Source organism: Poecilia reticulata, unplaced genomic scaffold (assembly GCF_000633615.1).
Source record: "Poecilia reticulata strain Guanapo unplaced genomic scaffold, Guppy_female_1.0+MT scaffold_233, whole genome shotgun sequence".
Classification (NCBI taxonomy): Eukaryota; Metazoa; Chordata; class Actinopteri; order Cyprinodontiformes; family Poeciliidae; genus Poecilia; species Poecilia reticulata.
In genome coordinates, this window is record NW_007615027.1 from 77,755 (window position 1) to 97,897 (window position 20,143).

Consider the following 20,143-nt stretch of genomic DNA (forward strand, 5'->3'; position numbering starts at 1 on the left):
AGGAAGGAAGGAAGGAAGGAAGGAAGGAAGGAAGGAAGGAAGGAAGGAAGGAAGGAAGGAAGGAAGGAAGGAAGGAAGGAAGGAAGGACTCACAGCAGACAAGCTTGTGTTGCTGAACTACCAGTCATTGGAATTTGAAGAGTTGAATCCCTGTAAGCTACAGTTTGCTAAAACTAGCCGTCCGATTCCAACCTTACAGTCATTTATCCAATTAATAGAAAGATGGTCCAAACTACCCGTTTCCTTAATTGGCTGCATCAATATTATAAAAATGACAATATTGCCAACATTTTTAGACGTTTTCCAATCAGTTCCACTTTCCCCGCCCGCCTCCTACTTTAAGGAAATAAAACTTTTTCCAGCTTCACTTGGAACGATAAGCGTCCAGATTGAGACCGTCTCTCTTTTACCTGCTTTTTTACAGAGGAGGTTTACATTTGCCAAATCCTTTGTGGTGTTTCTGGGCAGCTGTTTCACTTCCTCACAGCCTCCAGCCTGGGTTACAATGGACTCTATTCTTTATTATTATCAGACAGGATAAAGCTTATTAAACAAACAAACAAAAACCTTTTCTGAAAAACACAATGCTTATCTGGCAAAAAGATTATTTGGGAGAAAAGCAACAACTATCCCAGTTCTCACCCATTTTTGGAAACAGGGACTTTGGTCCAGGTTGAGCAGAGCCAGGATTTAAACTCTGTCTGCTGAGGGGTTAGTTAAGATATCTGATCTCTTTACAGGGAGGAACTTAAAACAAACATGATATTCCTACTAAACATTTCTATAAATATCTTCAGGTTCAGAGTTTCATTTTATCCAAGCAACAAAATAATCTTGATCTTTGTCTTCACTAGAAGACATCACTGTGTGTGACGGAGGAGGACAGGTGTCTCTTTATTCCGTTTGTTGACAAATGTGAAGAATCTTCAGCCAACATTTTAAAAACACGGGAAACAGATTTGGGAGAAAACGTGTCGAGTGAATCGACTGCACTTTGATTCATACACAAAATCCAAATGACTACAATACAAATGGCTGAATAGGCAAAACCTCACTCCAGTTAAACTGCATCATCACTTTAATTTCTAAATTTGCATTAAATTTACTTCCCAAAAAGGTTCCTCATTTCATTGTATGTGGGCGTGTCCTAGTGTTGGCGTTTTGGAAGGAAGTATTGATTGTGATTAGTCAGATGATTAGTAAAAAGGTTCCTTTAGATCCTAAAATGTGCATCTTGAATATTTATCCTGAGGACTTTTTTATCCCAAACAACTTGAGATCTTTACTTAATGTCTCCTTTTTGGAAGCTAAACGCTGCATTGCATCCTCATGAAGAAAGACATTATGTGGAATCTCACAATGGACACATTTTACTTTGCACTTGAGAAAATCAGCCATTTTACTAAGAACAAACTTGATACATTTTGGGAAATCTGGTCCTTCTTTTACACTTGGCTGGGCCAGAATGATGCCCAACTCGATGGGTGGAAAAAGGGTTTGTTATAAAGTCTAATGGTGAGACAAACTGATGTTTATACTGGTTGGTCTGTTGAGGGTCTGCTGCAAACTTATTTTTATTTATTTTTCTCCTCCCCTGTGTGTGTGTCTTTTTGGTTTTTGTCTTCACTGGGTCTATATTTTAAGTATTTGTAAGTGATAATATGTATGTTTCTTGTTAAAATCAGTAAGTTTATGTTTAAGAAAAAAAAAGTAGCGTCCGATGGCGACTCCATTTGGAACAGTTGGGCATCAACGATGCAAAAACACATCGAAATACACAACATAACATTCAAACTATTTATCCGATGCCGTTTTATCTGATCCATGAAAATCAGGGAATGAATGAGGGGAAACTCCGTTGCTGGTGGAGGAAACCAGGGAACCGCAGCTGCTTCGTTAACGACCATAACTTTTATTTATTTTATAAAATACCATTTTTTACTTTCTTTTCTCCTGCTACTAATTAAATGCAACCACAATGTGTGAATGCTGGTAAAGATGGCCGCCGCAGCGCTCTGTCTACGGCGGTGAAGATGGCCGCCGCAGCGCTACGTGACCCCTCAGACTGCCGACATTTTGAAAAGTATCGGGTACAATTTAATTCCACATCAGGAAGTGCAGCAGGTCAGAATTGTTTGTTTTATTTTATTTATGTTTGCGGGTAGAACTGTGCCATTCAGACCGCTGTGGAAAAGCCAGGTCACATTCACCTGCTGTGTGGAATCTATAACTCAAAGCTTCCTTCTACAGAATTATAAGTTTGGTTCAAGGCTGTTGGATGAACGAGTTTGTAGACGGATGATTCTTCCACCAGCCTCCTGTTCCTCAGGTGTTCAGTCCAGGTGTTCAGTCCAGGTGTTCAGTCCAGGTGTTCAGTCCAGGTGTTCTCTCTCTGCAGCTGTCGGATGTCCAGACGATCCTTTACAGTTCAGGGCTCAACATTTACAACCTGTATGCTCCGTGTGCGGGTGGAGTCCCTCACAGATTCAGGTAAGCTGTAACCTGGTTTACCTCACCTGCAGCAGGTGAGTTCTGGATGGTCAGCCTGGCTGATGGTTTCTGGGGTCTCAGTGTGGACCATGGGCAGCTGGTGGTCAGAGACATGGGGAACATCTTCATCAACCATCAGGAGACTCGCCAGTGGAACCAGGTGTGTGAACTCACCTGCTGCCTAGTTGAGATGGACTCACCTGTTCTCAGCTTCTCGCCTGCTGCTCCTCTGACTGCAGAAGCTGATGAGTCTGGCCGCTGCGCACCTGTCCGTCCGCCTGGATCCGCCCTGCACCAACTCCACGCCGTCCAGTCTCTACCTGAACAACGCCTACGTCAAGAAGGCTCTGCACATCAGTCCCGACGCTCTGGACTGGGCTATCTGCAGGTAGCCGTCCGTCTCACCTGTCCCGTCTGCGGGGGACACGCCGGCATATCTCTGACCCGTCTTGTCTGGTGTTGTAGTTCTGAGGTGAACCTGATGTACGGCCGGCTCTACATGGACGTCAGGAAGCAGTACCTAAAGCTGCTGTCAGCTCTGGTCAGTGACTTCGCCACAGCCCCTGTAACTTCCTGTCTGAGCAGGAAGTTGAATGCAGTGAGGGTTCTGATTGGTTATCAGTGATGCATAGTTACTTTGAAAAACTAACTTTAATCAGGTTATTTACTTGATTTGGAAAGTAACTAAGTTACAATACTTCTTCTTTAGTTCTTTTCTGCAGCTGCTGGCGGTAACCCTCTGCCACCTCACATTAGCTTTGCCAATTCTTAAATGCCACTTATTTCATAATGGTAACATCCCATTGTTTAATGGCTATAATGGTAAAAAACACTTCTGTAACTTTTGCGTGTTTTTGTGTAATCCACTATTGTGGATTTAGAACCCCAGCCCCTCAATATTAATAAGATTAATAATTATAATGGCGTTTAGTTGCGAAACTTTACGGACTCGTTCATTTATGGCTGTTTTTCATGTTTTAGTCTCGATGTCTGCAGTTTGTTGCAGCGCGAAGCTCGACGTCATTCAGAGGTAATATTTTAACATGACATTAATAAAGACACAGCAGGAAGTGATGGACAGGGAGAGTCTGACCACAACCAACAGAATAATTCTGGGCTTTATTACGTGTCTCTGCTTATTTGCAAACCCAAATAAGTAACTTCAGGTTCAAAAATGAGCCCAAGAAACCGCAGTTTTAGAAAAAACAGCCCGAAGTCACTAATAGTTGGACTCAAAATTGTTCGTTTTTCCAGCTGCTAAGCATCTCTCCTCCCGCCACTGTTAACATTCCTGTCGCAGCGTGCGACCAGCTGCTGCTGGCGCGTAGAAACGGGGATCACTCCCCAAACGCGTAGAGGACATTAAATTAGAAAAAAATACACGGCATGGTACTGTGATTGGGGTAAGTAACTTTAATCTGATTACTGGATTTGAAACAGTAACGCGTTAGTTACTCGTTACTGAAAAACGTGGTCTGACGTCACTGTTGATTGGGTGCAGGTGTGATCCAGGTTTGGTTCCAGGTGTTCTGTGATGTGCTCTCTGCAGAAGTACCGGGTCCTAGTTTACAACGGAGACGTGGACATGGCCTGCAACTTCCTGGGCGACGAGTGGTTTGTGGAGTCTCTACAGCAGCAGGTAACGATCACCTGACCAGGCTAACGAGAACATTTGACAGAATCTGGGAAGGATGTGGCCAAAATGTTGACCAGACCAGAGCCTGGAAACTACAGGTGTTCTTGGATATTAACTGGGGAAAAGTTTGATGTTTAAACGGCACCGCCAAGACACCTCAACTCAGCCTGGCGGTCGGGCAGCCTGGCGGTCGGGCGGCCTGGCGGTCGGGCAGCCAGGCGGTCGGGCAGCCTGGCGGTCGGGCAGCCAGGCAGCCTGGCCTGGAGCAGGCTAACTGTACTACTGCTTTTGTAAAATCAAAGGATGCTTAATTAAGCCAGGATATTTGTAAAATCCAGCTTAACCCGCGGTCCTGGTTTTATGAAAAGCCTTCAGAGGTCCTCAGGTGTGTTTACCTGTGTGTTAGGTGGAGGTCCAGAGGCGTCCCTGGGTCTATGACGGTCTGGATGGTCATCAGATCGGAGGCTTCGTCAAAGAATTTAACAACATAGCCTTCCTCACAGTGAAGGTATGTCATCATCATCATCATCATCACTGAGGTGATGGTTCTCGTTGCTGATTGGCTGGTTTGTGGTCCTGCAGGGCTCTGGTCACATGGTTCCAACAGATAAACCTGTCGCCGCCTTCGCCATGTTCACCAGGTTCATCAAGAAGCAGCCGTACTGACCTGAGGCCCGTTTGGACCTGATCAGCTGCCGTACTCTCAGGGTGTTCTTCTGTTTTACATCACTATCAAAATGGGTCTCTTGTAAACAATATTAATCAGAAGTCTTCTTTGCGTTGGCTCCGTATCTCCATGGAAACGAGCGCTGCTCGTTGATTTTATGTTGGTTTGAAGGGAAACGAAAATAAACTCTGATCTGAACCAAATCCTGGCTTCCGTTTCTATTTCTTTACGGCGTCCCGGTTCTGACGGCGCCCCAGCAGAACCAACCAGAACCAGTCCCTGCAGCTTGGTGGGTTACTCATCAACCCTCTGAGCCTTTTCTCATTCACCAGTTACCATGGAAACAGAACTTACCTGCAGACGACACCTGAAGCCCTCAGTTTGAAGCTCCACCTCCCAGAAGATGAAGAGGTGGAGCAGCCAGCCGGACCAGAACCGGGCCTGGAGGTTAATGTTTGCAGTAATCATTCAGCGACAGTCGGGCGGCGCCGGCAGGTCCGTTTGGGTCGGAGCTCCATGTTCCGTCACAGCAGAGGGAGCAGCCAGCAGGGGAAGGCTTGTTGACTGTAAACTTGTTGCTGCTCAGCCTGCCAGTCAGCGCTCAGGGAGAACAGGAGCAGAGCTTCGACCTTCAGAACCAGAGAGGACTGGCTGCTTGACCCGGTCCGGTCCATCAGGCAGCGACTCACCTGAAGAAGGTTCTGCTGCGTCATCAGATCGGAACCAGAGCAACAGGTTCCTCCTTCAGGTCCATTTGGTTCTGGATGGTTCTGTTCAAACCGGCTTTATGTGAAGCTTCGGTTAACATCCTGTACTCTGAATAGTACTAAAGTACTCTGGTAAGAGCTACTGTACTATGATTATTAGAACTAAAGTAATTTGACTACTAATGTACTTTGCTTAGATCTATGGTACTGATAAGAACTATTGTGATTTGACTAGGCCTAAAGTAATTGGTACTAATGTTCTGATTAGAACTACTGATTACTCCTGCAGTACTCTGATTACATCAGACTAATCCTGTTGACAGTGATGGACTGAGCATGTGCGGTCCCCATCATGTGATCCGTTCTGTTTCACAGCTCACCTGAGTGAATCTGCTGTGAGCTCACCTGTAATCAGTCGGTTCTCTCTCTGATTAAACCAAGGCTTATTAACACCTCACAGTGAAGAACTGCTCCTGTTCCAACACCACCAGAACCAACTGGACCGAATACAGACGGCTAAACCACAAGCTACTAACATCTAGCCGCAGGATTCTGGGATGTTTGAAATTATTAATTTACTGTCAGGTAGCGACCAGTTTACCTGTCTATTCCAGGTGAGCTGTGATTGACTGGTGATGATGGACCAGTTCCTGAAAGGCCAGATCAGCGTGCTCAGCGGTTTCCCGCCTTCTGTGGGCAGAGATGTTGCTGTTGCCGTGGTGAAGCCCCTAGCAGCAGGCCTGGGAAACCCCAGCACCCGCAGCCTGCTGCGTACTGACCGGCAGGTAAACACCAGGTGTGGCAGTGGGAGCAGTAGACAGTAGGTCAACCTCTGACCTCTAATCAACTGATCAATCCATCTGATCAGATCCAATTCCATTTTAATGAGAACTTGATTGGTTCGATGTGTCACCATGGTAACAGATGTGTTCTGTAACTGAAACCATGGCAACTGGACACGACATATGGATGTTTACAATAAAAACATTCTTCAGCTACTAAAGATGACAGATTGGTCCCTGATGGATCACAGATTGGTCCCTGATTGATTGATTACTGATTGACCAGTGATGAAGAGCACTAATCTGTAACTTTCTATTCTGTCTCCTGATCCGATGGTAAATGTTCTGGTTCTGCTGTGATTGAAGTTTCATCCAGATCCTCTGGTTTCAGTCCAGAAACGTGTCAGGTAGATGTTGATGTCTCTTCACGCTCAGGTGAAGTGGACCATGGAGGTCCTCTGTTACGGTTTGACTCTGCCATTGGACAGAGACACTGTCAAACTCTGTGTGGACGTCTACACTGATTGGATGATGACACTGGTGTCCCAAAAAAGCTCCACCCCTCCACCAATCAGCAGAGACCCTAATCTGTATGTCCAGAGGATCCTTCGGCATCTCTACATCCTCTTCCTACCCAGGTAGTTGGTTTCACCTGGACCTGAAACCAGACCAGACTATCCACATGAAGTCACAAAATAAACTCAGACCTCAGATCAAACCCTCACTCAGATCAGAACCTGAGTCAAACATCTGATGAGATCTATATTGCGTTTGTCCCTCTCAGGTCAGGCCAGGTGAGTCCGGACTACCTGTCTCTCTGTCAGCAGGTATTGAGTTCGACTCAGTCTCTGGCCAGAGAGAGTTCAATGATGAGCAGCGAAACCTGGCAGACTCTCCTGCATTTCCTGCTGCGCATCAACCACACCCTGTTGGCTCCGCCTACTCCTGCAGGTGAGACAAAGTACCTGCTTTTGTGTATCATGCCATCTGTCCTCTACCTGTGCATCTCACCTATGGACAGGAGGCTTGTCGAAGCTTTCCGTAGCGGTCCTCCTGGAGGTGTGGCTGCTGGCATGTTCTCGATGTTTTCCGTGCCGCTCGTTGTGGCAGACGTTCAGGCAGATGTTCAGCAGCTGGAGGCATCAGCCTGCGGTGGTGGAGCAGTGGAGCCGGGTCGCTGCAGGACTAACCTCCAGGTCCGTCTACAGCCTCAGGATTTCACCAAGTCATGTTGCTGAAGTTCTGAAGGTCCAACACTGCAGTGAAGCTCTTCCAATGTTATCATTTGTTCCAGGCAGTTGTCTGCTGTTTTGGAGAATCTCTGTTGGTTCTGTATCAGATCACTCTGTCCCAATCCTAACCTCTACCCTAACTCTCCTCCCAGGCTCCTTCCTCAGATGTTTGGACCTTCCTTCCCTCCCTTCGAGGTTCCAGGTGAAGATGCTTCTCTGGTTCCTGCAGACATGGAAGGTGAACGTGTTTCTCACACCTGGTTCAAGTTCCTGCACCTGTTCAGGTAACTGCTTGATGCTCCTCCCTCTGGCCTGGAGACCTTGCTGATGAGTTTACTGTTTTCTGCAGTAATCCAGTGGATCTGATTGGCCCAGCAGCCGGTTCCTCCTTGGATGAAGACGTTCAGCTGCCAGGAATCTTTTTCAGAGTCATGAGATCAGTCGGTGAAATGGTCGACGCCTTCCTCGGTACAAAACTTTCAACAGAACCAGAACTTACACAGAATTAACTCAGTATGGTCCAAAGCCTGTTTGATGAGATCACAGCTGTCTTATCAGTGAGGTCCATGTTCTTCACTTCCTCAAATTATTGAGCTGAGGGCATGTTCAGGTATCACTACCTACAGTTCAGCCTCCTCCTTGTCCTGCATCAGTTTGGAGAGAAAGATGTTCAGAACAAAGTGACGTCCACAGGAACCTTATAGGCCCAAAGTTCTGACACCATAATTGTTCGGTAAAGTTCTCCATCTGGTCATACATCAGTGGAAGATCTCATTTCTTCATTCTTGGTTCAGATGGTTGTCCAACTCCCCTTAACTCCATGATGAAGAACAGGTATAGAATGACCCCACGTCCTGAACAGAGAGGCGGAGCTAAGAGTTTGGCCCCTTCTCCAATGTTGGATCTCCTTCTAGCTAGTTAATGTTTGGTTTGGTTCTAGTCGAGTTGGATCTGCCTCAATTGCAGTCTTTTCAAACTACACTCAAAACTTGTATGCCTGTTCAAGTTCAACACCTGCCAACTTCCTATTGCCCCTTGGCTCATACTCTTATGCCTACAACCCCATCTAGTGACCAAACAGGGAATATAACACATATTTGGTTTCTATAGCCCAAACAAATATTATGTAGTTCTGGTGTTTCACAGACTGGCACCAAACTGCAACTCCAACAGAACGTTGAGCAGAGCTGCACTGTCAAATCAGAATCACAATGACCTGTTAAATCACGGTCATTCCGCTCCTCCATACTGAGCAAGTCTCTGGTACCAGACGGCATGTCCACCGCTCCCCAGCGGTGGTTGAGATGTTGTTTGGAGCTTCCAGTTATGTAAATCATGAGCCGATCAACAAATGTAGTCTGCTCTCAATCAGATCGCTTGCGCACCATGCACAGCTTGTACTACCCCTGAAGAATCTATTAAAAATATAGAGGAAATGCACAAGTTCTGCTAAAGGAAACAAATGTGGCTTGGGCGGACTGAGGCAGAACTGGTTAAAGCTGCTCTAGTGGAAAAGGGGCTTTTGAGGTTGAGCGAACTGGGTCTGAATGTTTTCTTGTCTCTGCAGGTGTGACTGTGAGAAACTCAGGACAAACAAAACATCTGCTACCAAACACAGGTAGACCCAACTTAACTGGACCTCGTTGCAGAAATAGACAGTAATTCAGTTTTTTCTTCCAGTGACTTCACACTTTGCAGGTGCAGCCAGGCTTTTGAGAAGATCAGTTTAGGTAGCCTCACAATCGCATCTCTGATGTGATGTGATTCTGTTGGCTTCATCAGTTCATGATCTACAGCACTTGCTGTAGCAGTTTGCCGATGAGTGTGAAACAGCAGGAGAAAGGACCAGTGCCTCCAAGACTGAGTTGGAAAAGGATAAACCTGGGTTGGGGAAGAGGTCTTGCTCCAGGTGGAGGAGTTTAAGTATCTTGGGGTCTTGTTCAGAAATTAGGGAAAAATGGAGCGGGAAATTGAAAGACGGATTGGTGCTATATCTACAAAGATGAGAGCACTGCACCACCCATCGTGGCGACGAGAGAGCTGCTCGTCAATATTGGTCTATCTACACACCTAGTAGTCTTGAAAAAGATATTTTTAATCTCAGTGAGACATGCCAGCTTAAATAAAGTTACATACATACCTACCCACAAATATGGTCACCAGTTCTGGGTAGTGACCAAAAGAACAAGATCACAGATGCAGGTTGCCAAAATTAATTTCCTCCGTAGGGTGTCTGGGCTCTCCCTTAGAGCTAGGGTGAGATTCTTCCACGTCGAGAGGAGCCAGTTGAAGTGGCTCCTGCATCGGGTTAAGATGGACGCCTCCCTGGTGAGGTGTTCTGGTTGCGTCCCACTGGAAGGAGACCCATAGGAAGACCCAGCATACACTGGAGAGATGGACATTAGTTCATATGAAGGCCTGCTTGTTCAGAGTGATGAACAAGAATCCATCTGTTGGATCTTCACATCTTCTCCTTGCATCCCCCATTACCTGAAAGATTTACCTGGTGCTCAGGGAGACAAGATTCTGAATTCAGGTTTCTGTGAGGAAGTGGAGCTGGAGTCTGACAATACTTTTTGGTCTTGATGGACATGACCAGGGTTGTTCTAGAGAAGCTACAGAAGAACATCAGTATCTGGTCTGAAGTCAAGAGTTAATGGAGGAAGGCTGGAACAGATCATCCATGAAGGAGAACCAACCCTGGTTCTGGTGTATCCAAAAGGGAAGACCATGGAAGTTTCTAGGCCTTTGGGAAGTATCTGGTTTGAATTATGAAGCTTTCATATGAAAAGTCTTGCTCTGGTGTTTGTGTTGTCCTCTCTGGATCATATGAAGGGGTAAAATGTGTCTGTTGGTCTCCAGTTTGAGAAGTCCAGACATCTTCATGTTTAAACAGAGCAAAGCTGCTTCAGGTGTGATGGTTTATTTGTTTCTGCAGAACTTGGTGCCAGAAGTCAATCCAGAGACAGACTGCCTTCTCTGGGTAAACAACCTCAGTCCACCGACCCTGTCCATCAGAACTCCTCTGTGGTTCCGGTTCATCTCCCTGTGATCTTCCCTCCAGGTTTCTCTGTGAGCAGAAGTCCGTTTAGAGACCGCCTCCCATCGTATGGTAATCTCTGCCAGTTTGTTGTCGTTGTCTTCAGTGAAGGCCGCTCTGTGATCCAACCTTTTTCTTCTTCTCTGCAGAGTTCTCACGGCCTCGTTCTGGAAGTGCCCCGCCCACACCTGTTAACTTCCCCACTACACCTGAAGCCCCGCCTATTAAAAGCTCCTCACTTTCACGTAAACAACAGGTAGAACCTGGATCCAAGCTGATCCAGAGCATGATCCTAATAAACATATGTCCCCTTTCTAGTCTAAAGAAACCTTTACCTGTCCAGGTAAATCATACAGCCATCTGGTTGTATCTGATGTTGGAACTTATTGGCCTCAATCTTCTGTCTTGTCAGACACCTTCATCCCCCCATCACTGGAAGTCTTCCTCTCGTCTGCGCTCTTCCTGTCCTCCTGTGAACTCTGCCCCTCGATGCCCCGCCCACCCTCTCAGGTGTAACACGGATTCCCTCCTGCACCTGTTTGGCTCCTGGCTGTTTGAAGCCGCTCTGATAACTTCAGGTCTGTCCTGTTAGCATGCTTTGTCCTGTAGGACCTGCTCCTAGTATAGACCATACTCTGATATTCCTGGACTCAGCTACACACCTGTGACACCTGTCTCCAACAGGTAAACAAGCTGATGTCACTGTGATGTCAGACCGATGGGCAGCAGGGAGAGCAGAGGCCTGCGGGACGCTCTGTAGGATTTTCACCTGCAAGAAGACGGGAGAAAACATTCAGTCCATCTACCTGTCCAGGTAACTGTCTGTCCACCTCTCCAGGTTTGTCCATCTCACGTCTCACTCCTGTCCCTGGTGTCCTCCGTCAGGTTCTACCTGGTTCTCCTGCGGAGCCTCCAGGACGCCTGTCCACCTGTCGTGGTCTCTGTCCTGCTGAACTCCACCCGTCTGTTCTGCTGTGACCTGAGAGGGGTCAACCTGCTGCTGCCGTCCTTTGTCTCCGTCCTGGAGACGGTACTGCTGGACAGGTACCAACACCTCCGGTACAGAACTAGAAGTGGGCAGGACTCTGCTCAGATCAGGTTGGGAGCGTTTCCATGAATGTTAGAATGTGGATCAGGTTTTAGACCTGATTTCAGATCCGTCCTAGCAGAGCCAGTCGGGTCAGTGGGTTCTGGATTTGTGGTTTCCACACAGAAAACAGAACAAAAGGTTTGTAGTGAACCTGCTTACTTCTGATGCACCTGATCCTATCAGGGGGACAGATACCTGCAGAGAGGAGCAGAGTATTATGGGTATTGTAGTAAACTGAGGGCAGGACCAGCCAGAACCGTCGGGTCCAGATCAGATAACAGGAACCAAATCTCCTTTTAATTTAATCTGGTTTGAATCACGAAGCTTTCAGATGAAAAGTCTTGCTCTGGCGTTTGAGTTGTCCTCTCTGGGCTCCTGTAGACAGGTGGGCAGGTGAATAAACATCTTTCTCTGAATTGAACCAAGCATGATTGTGAGCGTCAGGTAACTTCCTGTTGATGCTTCCAGGGATCTGATCCTGTTTAAGGGCCTCGTCAGTCTTGTGGATTTAAGGCGGTCCTCCATCTTCATCCTGCTGTCTCTGATGCCCCTCCCCGTGCAGCTTGGACCTGCCCAAATACAGGTAGCTCCTCTGTAACCATGGCAACGTATGAGCAAGTCTGACTTGCCATCCCACCAACATTGGCTGTGGTTCTGCAGAACTCTGTGGATTTGATGATGGGCTGTGAGGATGCCACAGCAGGAACCTTCCTGTCTTATAAGCTCCGCCTCCGCAGCCTTCTGATTGGAGCTTTGCAGACAGAGACAGACACATGCAACATCCAGCTGCTCCTGGGTCAGTTTCTGCTTCCTGGTTTTCTCCACAGCTTTGCCTCATGGACATTAATCACTTCTTTGTTTCTGCAGCCGCCATATTGAATGTAGTCCATGACTCGGCTGCAGCAGAGGCTCCTCCTCCCTCACCTGATCCTCATCAGGTAAGTTCTCCAAGTCAAGCTTACCAGTTTTTTCTGACTGGTGAAATCAACATATCTAATTTATTTTACAATTAAGTGTTTTAGCAAGAGTTTAGGACTGAGAGTAGGAACTTTGAATGTTGGGACTATTATAGGGAAAGCTAGGGAGTAGGCAGAGGAGGAAGGTGGACATATTGTGTGTTCAGAAGACCAGGTGGAAACGTAGCAAGACTAGAAGCCTAGGAACATGGTTCAGGCTGTTCTACCATGGTGTGGATGAGAAGAGAAATGGTGTTGGGGTTATCTTTTAAAGGAGGAGTTTGTTAGGAACGTTTTGGACGTGACAAGTGTGTCAGGTAGGTTTGGTAGTGGAATGGCATGAAACCATTCCACTACTGCATCTGTAGTACATACAAAGACTGCATGTACTACAGATGCAGTCTTTGCTTTGAGGATGTTGATAGAGAAGTACAGAGAATGTCAGCTTGATTGTAGTTTTATAGATCTAAAGAAAACGTGACAAGGTTCTGAGAGAGGAACTATGGTGCTGTATGAGGAAGTCTGGAGTAGTAGAGAAGTATGTTAGAGTGGTTCGGGACATGTATGAGAGCTGTAAGACTGGGGTGGGGTGTACGAGTGTTCAAGGTGGAAGTGAGACTTCACTTAGGAGTGGCTCTGAGCCCTGGTTGACGGATGACGTTAGACAGAACTATGATGTTTGCACATGAAATCGTGATCTATGGTGAGGAGAGAACAGGTGAAGGAAAATCTCAAGAGAAGGACCCAGAAGGAGACATGAGGTTACAGGGATAAAGAGGGTGAAGGATTTGAAGTGCTTAGGCTCAACAATTCAGATCAACAGTGAGTGTGAAAATGAAGTGAAGAAATATGTCCAAGCAGATTGGTAGGTGTGATGAGAAAATCAGAGAGAAAGAAAGGAAAGATGTACAAGACGGTGGCGAGACCAGCAATACTGTTTGGCTTAGAGGAGGCCGAGCTGGAGGCAGCCAAGATGAAGATTCAAGGTTCTCTATGGGAGTGAAGGGGATGGATAAATAGGAGTACACCGGTAGAAGGATGGAACTGCCAGGCAGGAGGCCTAGAGGAAGACCTTAGAGGAGGTTTATGGCTGGAGTGAAGGAGGACATGAAGGTGGTTGGTGTGAGAAGAAGATGTGGAAGACGCGGTTAGATGGAGACCAATGACTCACTGTGGCGACCCCTACAGGGAAAAGCCGAAAGGAAGAGTGTTTTACCAAACATGTTGTCAGATAAACTCTTCATTTTCAGTCCAGAAGGTCTGACCATTGGAACCAGGAGGTCCAATTCAGGGCGACCAGTGGAACCAGTAGGACCAGGACACCAAGTAGGATATAAAGGACCGTCTTCCTTGCTGTTTGGGTGTTGGTAAACTACCACTGATGATGTATGTGTGCTGCCATGGTAACTAGCTACCCAATCGGAAGCAGCAGTCCTTTGGGTTCATGTTGTCCGTCTGCTGACTCAGCGTTTGACGTCTCAGTGGAGAAATGACTCTGGAGTTTGTCTGTCTGCACTGGAAGTACTGGGAGGACTGGCCAAGGTGGGAACACACACATACCAGAACTGGCTACAGTCCAGTTTTATTGAAACCAGGTCAAACGGTGGTGGATCTCAGCTTCACCATCTGGTCCTCTTGTTGTTTTATTTGGTTCCGACCCAGATCAGTCTGTATGTTCTGTGGTCCGGCAGGTGGAGGTCCAGGTGGAGGCCTCGGAGCGGCGCCGGGCCGTCGGTTCTGTCTGCACCTACATCGTGTTCCAGTGCGGCCGTCCTCCTCCGCTCCACTCCAGAGACCTGCACTCTATCATCGTCGCTGCTTTCTGCTGCCTGAACACTTGGCTGACCCAGAACCCGGTTCTGCTGCACCAGCAGGTAACTGACCTGCAACCTGCACAGGTTCTGATCCGGTTCTGATTAAAGTCTGTACATCGGGTAACTGTTCTGGAAGCCAGCTGGGTCGGTTCCTGTTCTCTAGGTGAATGCCTCTGTCCCTTCTGGTACTGCCAGGAGTGTCTGCTGGAGGTTTTGGAGATTGTGGAGTTGGGGATCTCAGGCAGCAGGTCCAGACAGGACCAGAACGTTGTGTGGAAGGACGACAAAGATCTGAACCCGGCCTCTCTGAGGGTGAAGGAAGCGGCGGAGGCAACCCTGAGCTGGTGACTAAAACATGGTCCTGGTTCTGATCCAGTTAGAAACCAGGAGCAAACTATACCAGAACCAGCTTTAGTTAGAACCCAGGAGGAGCTAAGTACATCTGGTTCTGCTCCAGTTAGCTCCTGGATTCTAACTGCAGCTGGTTCTGGTCCAGTATCATGCAGGTTTCCGGAGCGGGTCCAGATCCGTCGCTCAGAGACAACGCCCTGATGTTGGATAACAGCAGCCTGAAGAGGTCCAGATATTTTGTTCTGGAAGGTTCTGTGATTCTGGCCACATTGGAGCCAACACCAGATCAACCTGATCAAGGTAGATCCAGAACCAGAGACAGAACCTCAGCCCAGAACTGCAGAGATACTGATAGTTCCGGTCCTGTTGCAGAGCCCAGTCCATCTCTGCTGGTGATCTTGAGGGGACCGTCGGGACATCACAGCTGGAGTCTACAGCTCCACCTGCTGCCTAAAGATGCCCGAGCCATTCAGGTGATTATGTGATGCTGCTGCAGTGCCTCAACCAGCCTGATGGTGGCGCTGCAGTATCATTTGGTCCTACTCTGGAGTCTGTTGAGGTTCTATCATCACCACAGAACCAGAACACGATTGGTCCGCAGAACTAAAGTCTTCAGGTGAGTTTTTGTCTCTTGGACAGACGCAAGCTGCGCTAATCCCAAGACAGGTGCGTCTCGCCGCTGAAGACGCTGGACAGAGACGCTCCATCAAGCACCAGCTGGTTCCGGAGCTCATGGAGAGAGTTCCTTTAGTTGGAGCAGATCAGAGCATCCCTCCTCTGATCAGAACTGGACCTGCTGAGGTAAGACCTGAGTCCGACCAGAACCAGAACCATTAGAATCTGTTCTAGACGTTCCGAGCTGTCACAGATCAGGGGACAGGTGTGTCTCAGGTGTGGACATCTGTACTTCAGGACCAGCAGCAGTTGGACCATCTGCGAGTAACCTTGAAGACCCAACAGGAAATTGAAGTTCAGCCTGGGCTGAGCAGCCATTCAGTTGCTATGGCAACCTGCAGACCAGCTCCTCCTATCAGCTGCTTCCAGGTGACCAGACTCTTCCTGTCCCACCTGGGTTTTCTGACTCCGGAGAGTGTGAAGGTAGACATCGGAACAGGACTCGTTTTATCGGGCTTACCTGTCCATCATTCATCTGTCCTCCCTTCACCTGTCGGCAGGATCCAGGTGTCAACAGCATGCAGCCCGCACTCTTGTCTCTGGACTCGTCTCTTCCAGGTTTCTCAGAAAACCTGAGACGTTTAGATCAGCTTCCATCCAGAAACAGTGACTGTGCGTTTGTCTTCTACATGAGAGCAGGACAGAAGACACCCAGAGAGGTATTCCTCATCTGTCCTACCTGTCCACCTGTCTCAGATGGTTCCGAGTCTGTCCTGTCTTACCTGTCCATCTCCCTGCAGATCTTGGGGAATGTGGAGAAGCAGACCCACGTCAGCGGTCCTTTCTTGGACTTCCTGTCGTCTCTTGGTTGTCCTGAAGAGGTGGGCGGAGCCAGTCGTTCAGGTGAGGCCTTTGTTTGAGTGTTCAGGTGTCAGAACTCTTCGGTTAACAAACTGGCTGATTCCTGGTTTCAGAATTTGAGGCTGTTCTGGGGGACAGCGGAGGCGGCGTGTTCGATGGACGGAGGTTCGTCCTGAAGTTTGCCGATGCTTTGACGCAAATCGCCTTCATTGTTCCTTCATCACACACCTACAGTCAGTGCTTGGTGATGTCACTCTGAAATAACAGATGGTAACCAATCACACCCAAGATGATCAATTTATCTTCATTTTCCAAGCAGCTGATTGGCTGAAAAGCTTTGAGGAGGCGGGGCACGCCGCTGCTTCATCATCCAACCAGAAAAGAGCTGAGGTGAGGCTCCGCCCTCAACCTACCCTGTATATTAACATACACGTTTTTTTCTGTCTTACCTGTCCCTCATCTGTGTGTCTGTTCAGACCCGTCCATCAGAAGACATCCGGTTCTGTCAGAGTGTCTCATCATTTTTCCAATCAGACTCAAAGCTGCTGATTGTTTGGGTCGAACGCTTTGAGGACATTGGTAACTAACTAGCTAAATAACTATTAGTCATTCCTAGCAGGTTTTCTGTTCTCTTGTTTGACTCCAGTGAGTCGCAGAACAAAACTAAGAGATGAAACTGAAATTCGTGAAGTAAGTAAATCATTTTCAGATCAATCAACAGAATCCAGAAACACCTGAAGAAAAGGGATGCAGTTTTTGATGGGTGTTTTCTCCTCCTGATGGTCCGGTCGACCCGGTTCTACTGGAACCAGAACTCCATCATCTGATCCACCTCCAGCTGCTGTGGTTCTGAACCAACCTGTTCCCCTCCTGGCCTGTGGGGGCGCTGCACGAAGAACCACTGAAGGAAACGACACAAAAACATCTGAAGACACTGAGAGCAACTTCCTTCTTCACCAGATGGAAACAAGATGGAGGCGTCAGATTTTAGCGGTTGAATGATTTCTCTTTAGGCTAAAGACTAGGAGCCATTTTTGCTGCTAGCCCCAGGAGAAATGTCAGAGGTCGGAGGTCGATTAGCAGTCACAACTCACCAACTGAACCGGACTTTATAGGCAAACGGACTGGAGTCAGATTGAAGCGGACTGAACAAGACAGTCCCTGGTGGCCGTAGGAAGTATTGCACATTCAAAATCAGAGAAGGTGGAAGCTCCGCCCTCTTCTGTGGGACACGCCCACTTTTCCATGCAGGGTGAGTCTGGTGGCCCATGTTTTTCTGATCTTTGTGTTTCAGAGAAGTTTCCTCTGACCGATCTGCTGCTGGAGACGAGAGCGCAGACGGAGGCCGGGTGAGTGAATCTGGGTCGGTGGTTCTGACCTGAAGTTCTGCTTCAGTAAAGCCCAGCATGGCTCTCCAGGTCTGACAGACTGTCCATCTCTGTCTTAGTTCCTCCAACATCCAGTTGATCTTCATCCATCCTCTGAAGACGGGACTCTTCAGGATCTGCTTCCTTGGAAATGCCTCCACCAAGCTGGGACTGGTCGTCCCATTGGTGAATGGGATGGTGACCAGCAGGAGGTCTCTGGGTGAGGACCAATCACAAGATGGCTGCTTGGTTCTGAAGATCCATTGGGTGGTAGTTACACCTGACTGTCCTCCTCAGGGTTCCTGCTCACAGAGATGGTGTCTAACTGCTCTCACCGCTGTCGCTCAGAGAGTGACTCCGCCCCTCCGCCTCACGTCAGAAGGAAACACCTGATCAATGACATCATCCTCTCCTATAAGAGCTGCTGCTCTGAACCCGCCTTCTACTCCGCCCTGTTCCAGAGTTGATCTGTTACTATGGTAACCAGGTGTAGCTCGACAGGAAACGGAAAACTCGGATGAGCAAATCCTTACAGTTCTGTTTTGAACTGATTAAAGCTTTTAATTATTTAATCATTTCCATGTAATTAAACATTGACAGCAATAAAAATGAAAGAATATTTAAGTCTAATGGGATTTTTTACATTTAATTTGAAGGTTTTCTTAGGCTGACGTTTCTTGTGTATGATCTAACCTTTATTTTTATGTGAAGTCCATCCACCTATTCCGTTTTCCCGCCGCTACAGTGTGTGCTAACCAGCTAGCATCATGGCCTGTTGGCTACTTCCTGTAGCCGCTGCTGGCTCCGAAACGCAACAAAACTCGTCTAATATCTTTTAACACATGAACACATTTCCTTAAACATTCCTCGAACAGTACCAAATAATAAAAGTACTCCGTTAAAATAAACTTGAGGGTTATTCTCACCTGAAAAACAGCATTTAAATGAGCACACGGGAGACGCAGCCTGTGTGGCAGAGCAACAGGCAGCTCAGAGCGCCACCTACCGGTGAAACACCTACTGCACCCGTAGTCATTAATTAACCCCTGTTATCAAAACAATCTTATAACCCCATAAACATTTAAAGAAATGCATTCTCTTTTATTGTCACTATTGTGGGCACACACCAGTTGGCATCACATAAACTTTCTTTCTTTTGTGATTCAGGTTTTGGCAAACAGCAGCTCTCACTGTTCACCAGTTAATCTGTGATCAACCTCTTGATCAGTTCGCTTCTGCCTGAACCGAACCGGACCGAGCTGAGCCCGGTTCGGCTGGTCTGGATGATGACCGGATCCCACCTGGACCTGCTCGGTCTCTGGATTTGATTCAGCAGAATTATCCATAAATAAACAAACATAAAGCAGCCAATCAGAAAGCAGCCCATCCTCCTCCACTGCGGTTCCCATGGTAACCACCTTCAGATGGTTCAGTCCTGCTCAGACTGATGATCAAACATCTATAATCAATGAGTCTCTGAATCGCTTTGGATCTGTGACGTCATCCCGTCGCTTCACGACGCAGAGGTGAGGCAGAGGATGAAGATCTGCTGATCAGCCGGTCTGCGGCGCTTCTCTCCTCTGCGGGTTTTTCTCCTCCATCTTCCAGCAGCGATGCTCCCGCAGCCCGCGCCCCGCCTCGCAGCTCCGCGCGCGGCCAAGCTGTAGCTCCGCAGCTCGGTGCGCGGCCCCGCCATGGTGCAGAAGTCCCGCAACGGCGGGGTGTTCCCCGGAGCGCAGGCCGAGCAGAAGAAGCTGAAGGTGGGCTTCGTGGGTCTGGAGTCCGGAGGGACGGAGTCCAGCAGGGACGGAGCTCTGCTCATCGCAGGTGAGCTCATCCACGCGCGTGCGCGAGATCGGTGAGGCGTTTAGGAATAAGCAGGACAGGTAAGGTGGTTCTGATCCAGATGCCACCGGACCGCAGGGTTCGGTTAGAGATGATTACTGTTTACTGTAGAGGCCGAAGTGATGCATCATGGGAAAAGATGAGGAACATCAGACTGAGGTTCTAGTGGGTCAGAACCGGATCAGATTCTTTACGGATCTAAAGTTTATTTATATAAAACATTTGAAAGTGCTTTATATAAAAACACAATTATTAACCAAAGCCAAAACAATAAATAAAACATCAAAGTGGCAAAATAAAGAGAAGCAACAAAAAGTTATGATCAGCATAATAATCAATATTCCAGTTATTAATCAATTCTAACCAGCTGGTTTTTGGCCTAAAAGGAGCTCAGGGTTTCAGCTGTTTGTCAGTTTTCTGGAAGTTTGTTCCAGATCTGTGGTGCATAGAAGCTGAAAGCTGCTTCTCCATGTCTGGTTCTGATGCAGAACAGAAACAGAACCAGAACCAGAACCAGCAGGTTGATCCAGCAGCAGATCTTTAATCCGTTCAGAGATTTATAAACTACCAGCAGATTAAAGTCTCAGTGAAGGAATGTAGAACCAGGTGGTGTAGAACCAGCTGGTGTAGAACCAGGTGGTGTAGAACCAGGTGGTGTAGAACCAGCTGGTGTAGAACCAGCTGGTGTAG

At 47.6% G+C, this 20,143-nt stretch overlaps 3 protein-coding genes across 9 annotated transcripts in view; all 3 read left to right on the forward strand.

Annotated features, from left to right (window-relative positions):
* Positions 1 to 4,996, forward strand: part of ctsa (cathepsin A) — an 8,199-nt gene extending 3,203 nt beyond the window's left edge. For both annotated transcript variants that reach the window (XM_008402478.2, XM_017303267.1), the window contains 7 exons: positions 2,399 to 2,490; positions 2,572 to 2,650; positions 2,730 to 2,878; positions 2,956 to 3,031; positions 4,040 to 4,129; positions 4,533 to 4,634; positions 4,709 to 4,996. In XM_008402478.2, the coding sequence (XP_008400700.1) occupies positions 2,399 to 2,490; positions 2,572 to 2,650; positions 2,730 to 2,878; positions 2,956 to 3,031; positions 4,040 to 4,129; positions 4,533 to 4,634; positions 4,709 to 4,792 (672 nt within the window). In that variant the 3' untranslated portion in view covers positions 4,793 to 4,996. The remainder of the gene's footprint in view (positions 1 to 2,398; positions 2,491 to 2,571; positions 2,651 to 2,729; positions 2,879 to 2,955; positions 3,032 to 4,039; positions 4,130 to 4,532; positions 4,635 to 4,708) is intronic.
* Positions 4,997 to 5,076: 80 nt separating this feature from the next.
* ralgapb (Ral GTPase activating protein non-catalytic subunit beta) lies at positions 5,077 to 18,868 on the forward strand. Of its 6 annotated transcripts, XM_008402474.2 has the most exons (33): positions 5,077 to 5,632; positions 6,115 to 6,285; positions 6,718 to 6,920; positions 7,067 to 7,233; positions 7,304 to 7,478; positions 7,667 to 7,798; positions 7,864 to 7,982; positions 9,082 to 9,132; positions 10,453 to 10,497; positions 10,579 to 10,626; positions 10,704 to 10,810; positions 10,967 to 11,132; positions 11,239 to 11,368; positions 11,440 to 11,598; positions 12,113 to 12,227; positions 12,305 to 12,440; positions 12,512 to 12,582; positions 13,851 to 13,926; positions 14,012 to 14,142; positions 14,292 to 14,474; positions 14,610 to 14,758; positions 14,911 to 15,065; positions 15,138 to 15,238; positions 15,405 to 15,566; positions 15,678 to 15,863; positions 15,941 to 16,099; positions 16,181 to 16,283; positions 16,355 to 16,474; positions 16,561 to 16,631; positions 16,718 to 16,820; positions 17,536 to 17,590; positions 17,689 to 17,828; positions 17,906 to 18,868. In XM_008402474.2, the coding sequence occupies exons 2-33, from the start codon at positions 6,136 to 6,138 to the stop codon at positions 18,073 to 18,075; spliced, it is 4,038 nt and encodes a 1,345-aa protein (XP_008400696.1). In that variant the 5' UTR covers positions 5,077 to 5,632; positions 6,115 to 6,135; the 3' UTR covers positions 18,076 to 18,868. The 6 variants fall into 6 exon arrangements, with proteins under 6 accessions (XP_008400696.1, XP_017158751.1, XP_017158752.1 ...); XM_017303262.1 differs by having other exon boundaries at positions 10,453 to 10,626; XM_017303263.1 differs by having other exon boundaries at positions 10,453 to 10,626; positions 15,678 to 15,809.
* Positions 18,869 to 19,056: 188 nt separating this feature from the next.
* kcnq2b (potassium voltage-gated channel, KQT-like subfamily, member 2b) overlaps positions 19,057 to 20,143 on the forward strand; it is a 23,745-nt gene continuing 22,658 nt past the window's right edge. The window contains 1 exon segment of the mRNA XM_008402480.2: positions 19,057 to 19,435. Within this exon segment, the coding sequence (XP_008400702.2) occupies positions 19,303 to 19,435 (133 nt within the window). The 5' untranslated portion in view covers positions 19,057 to 19,302.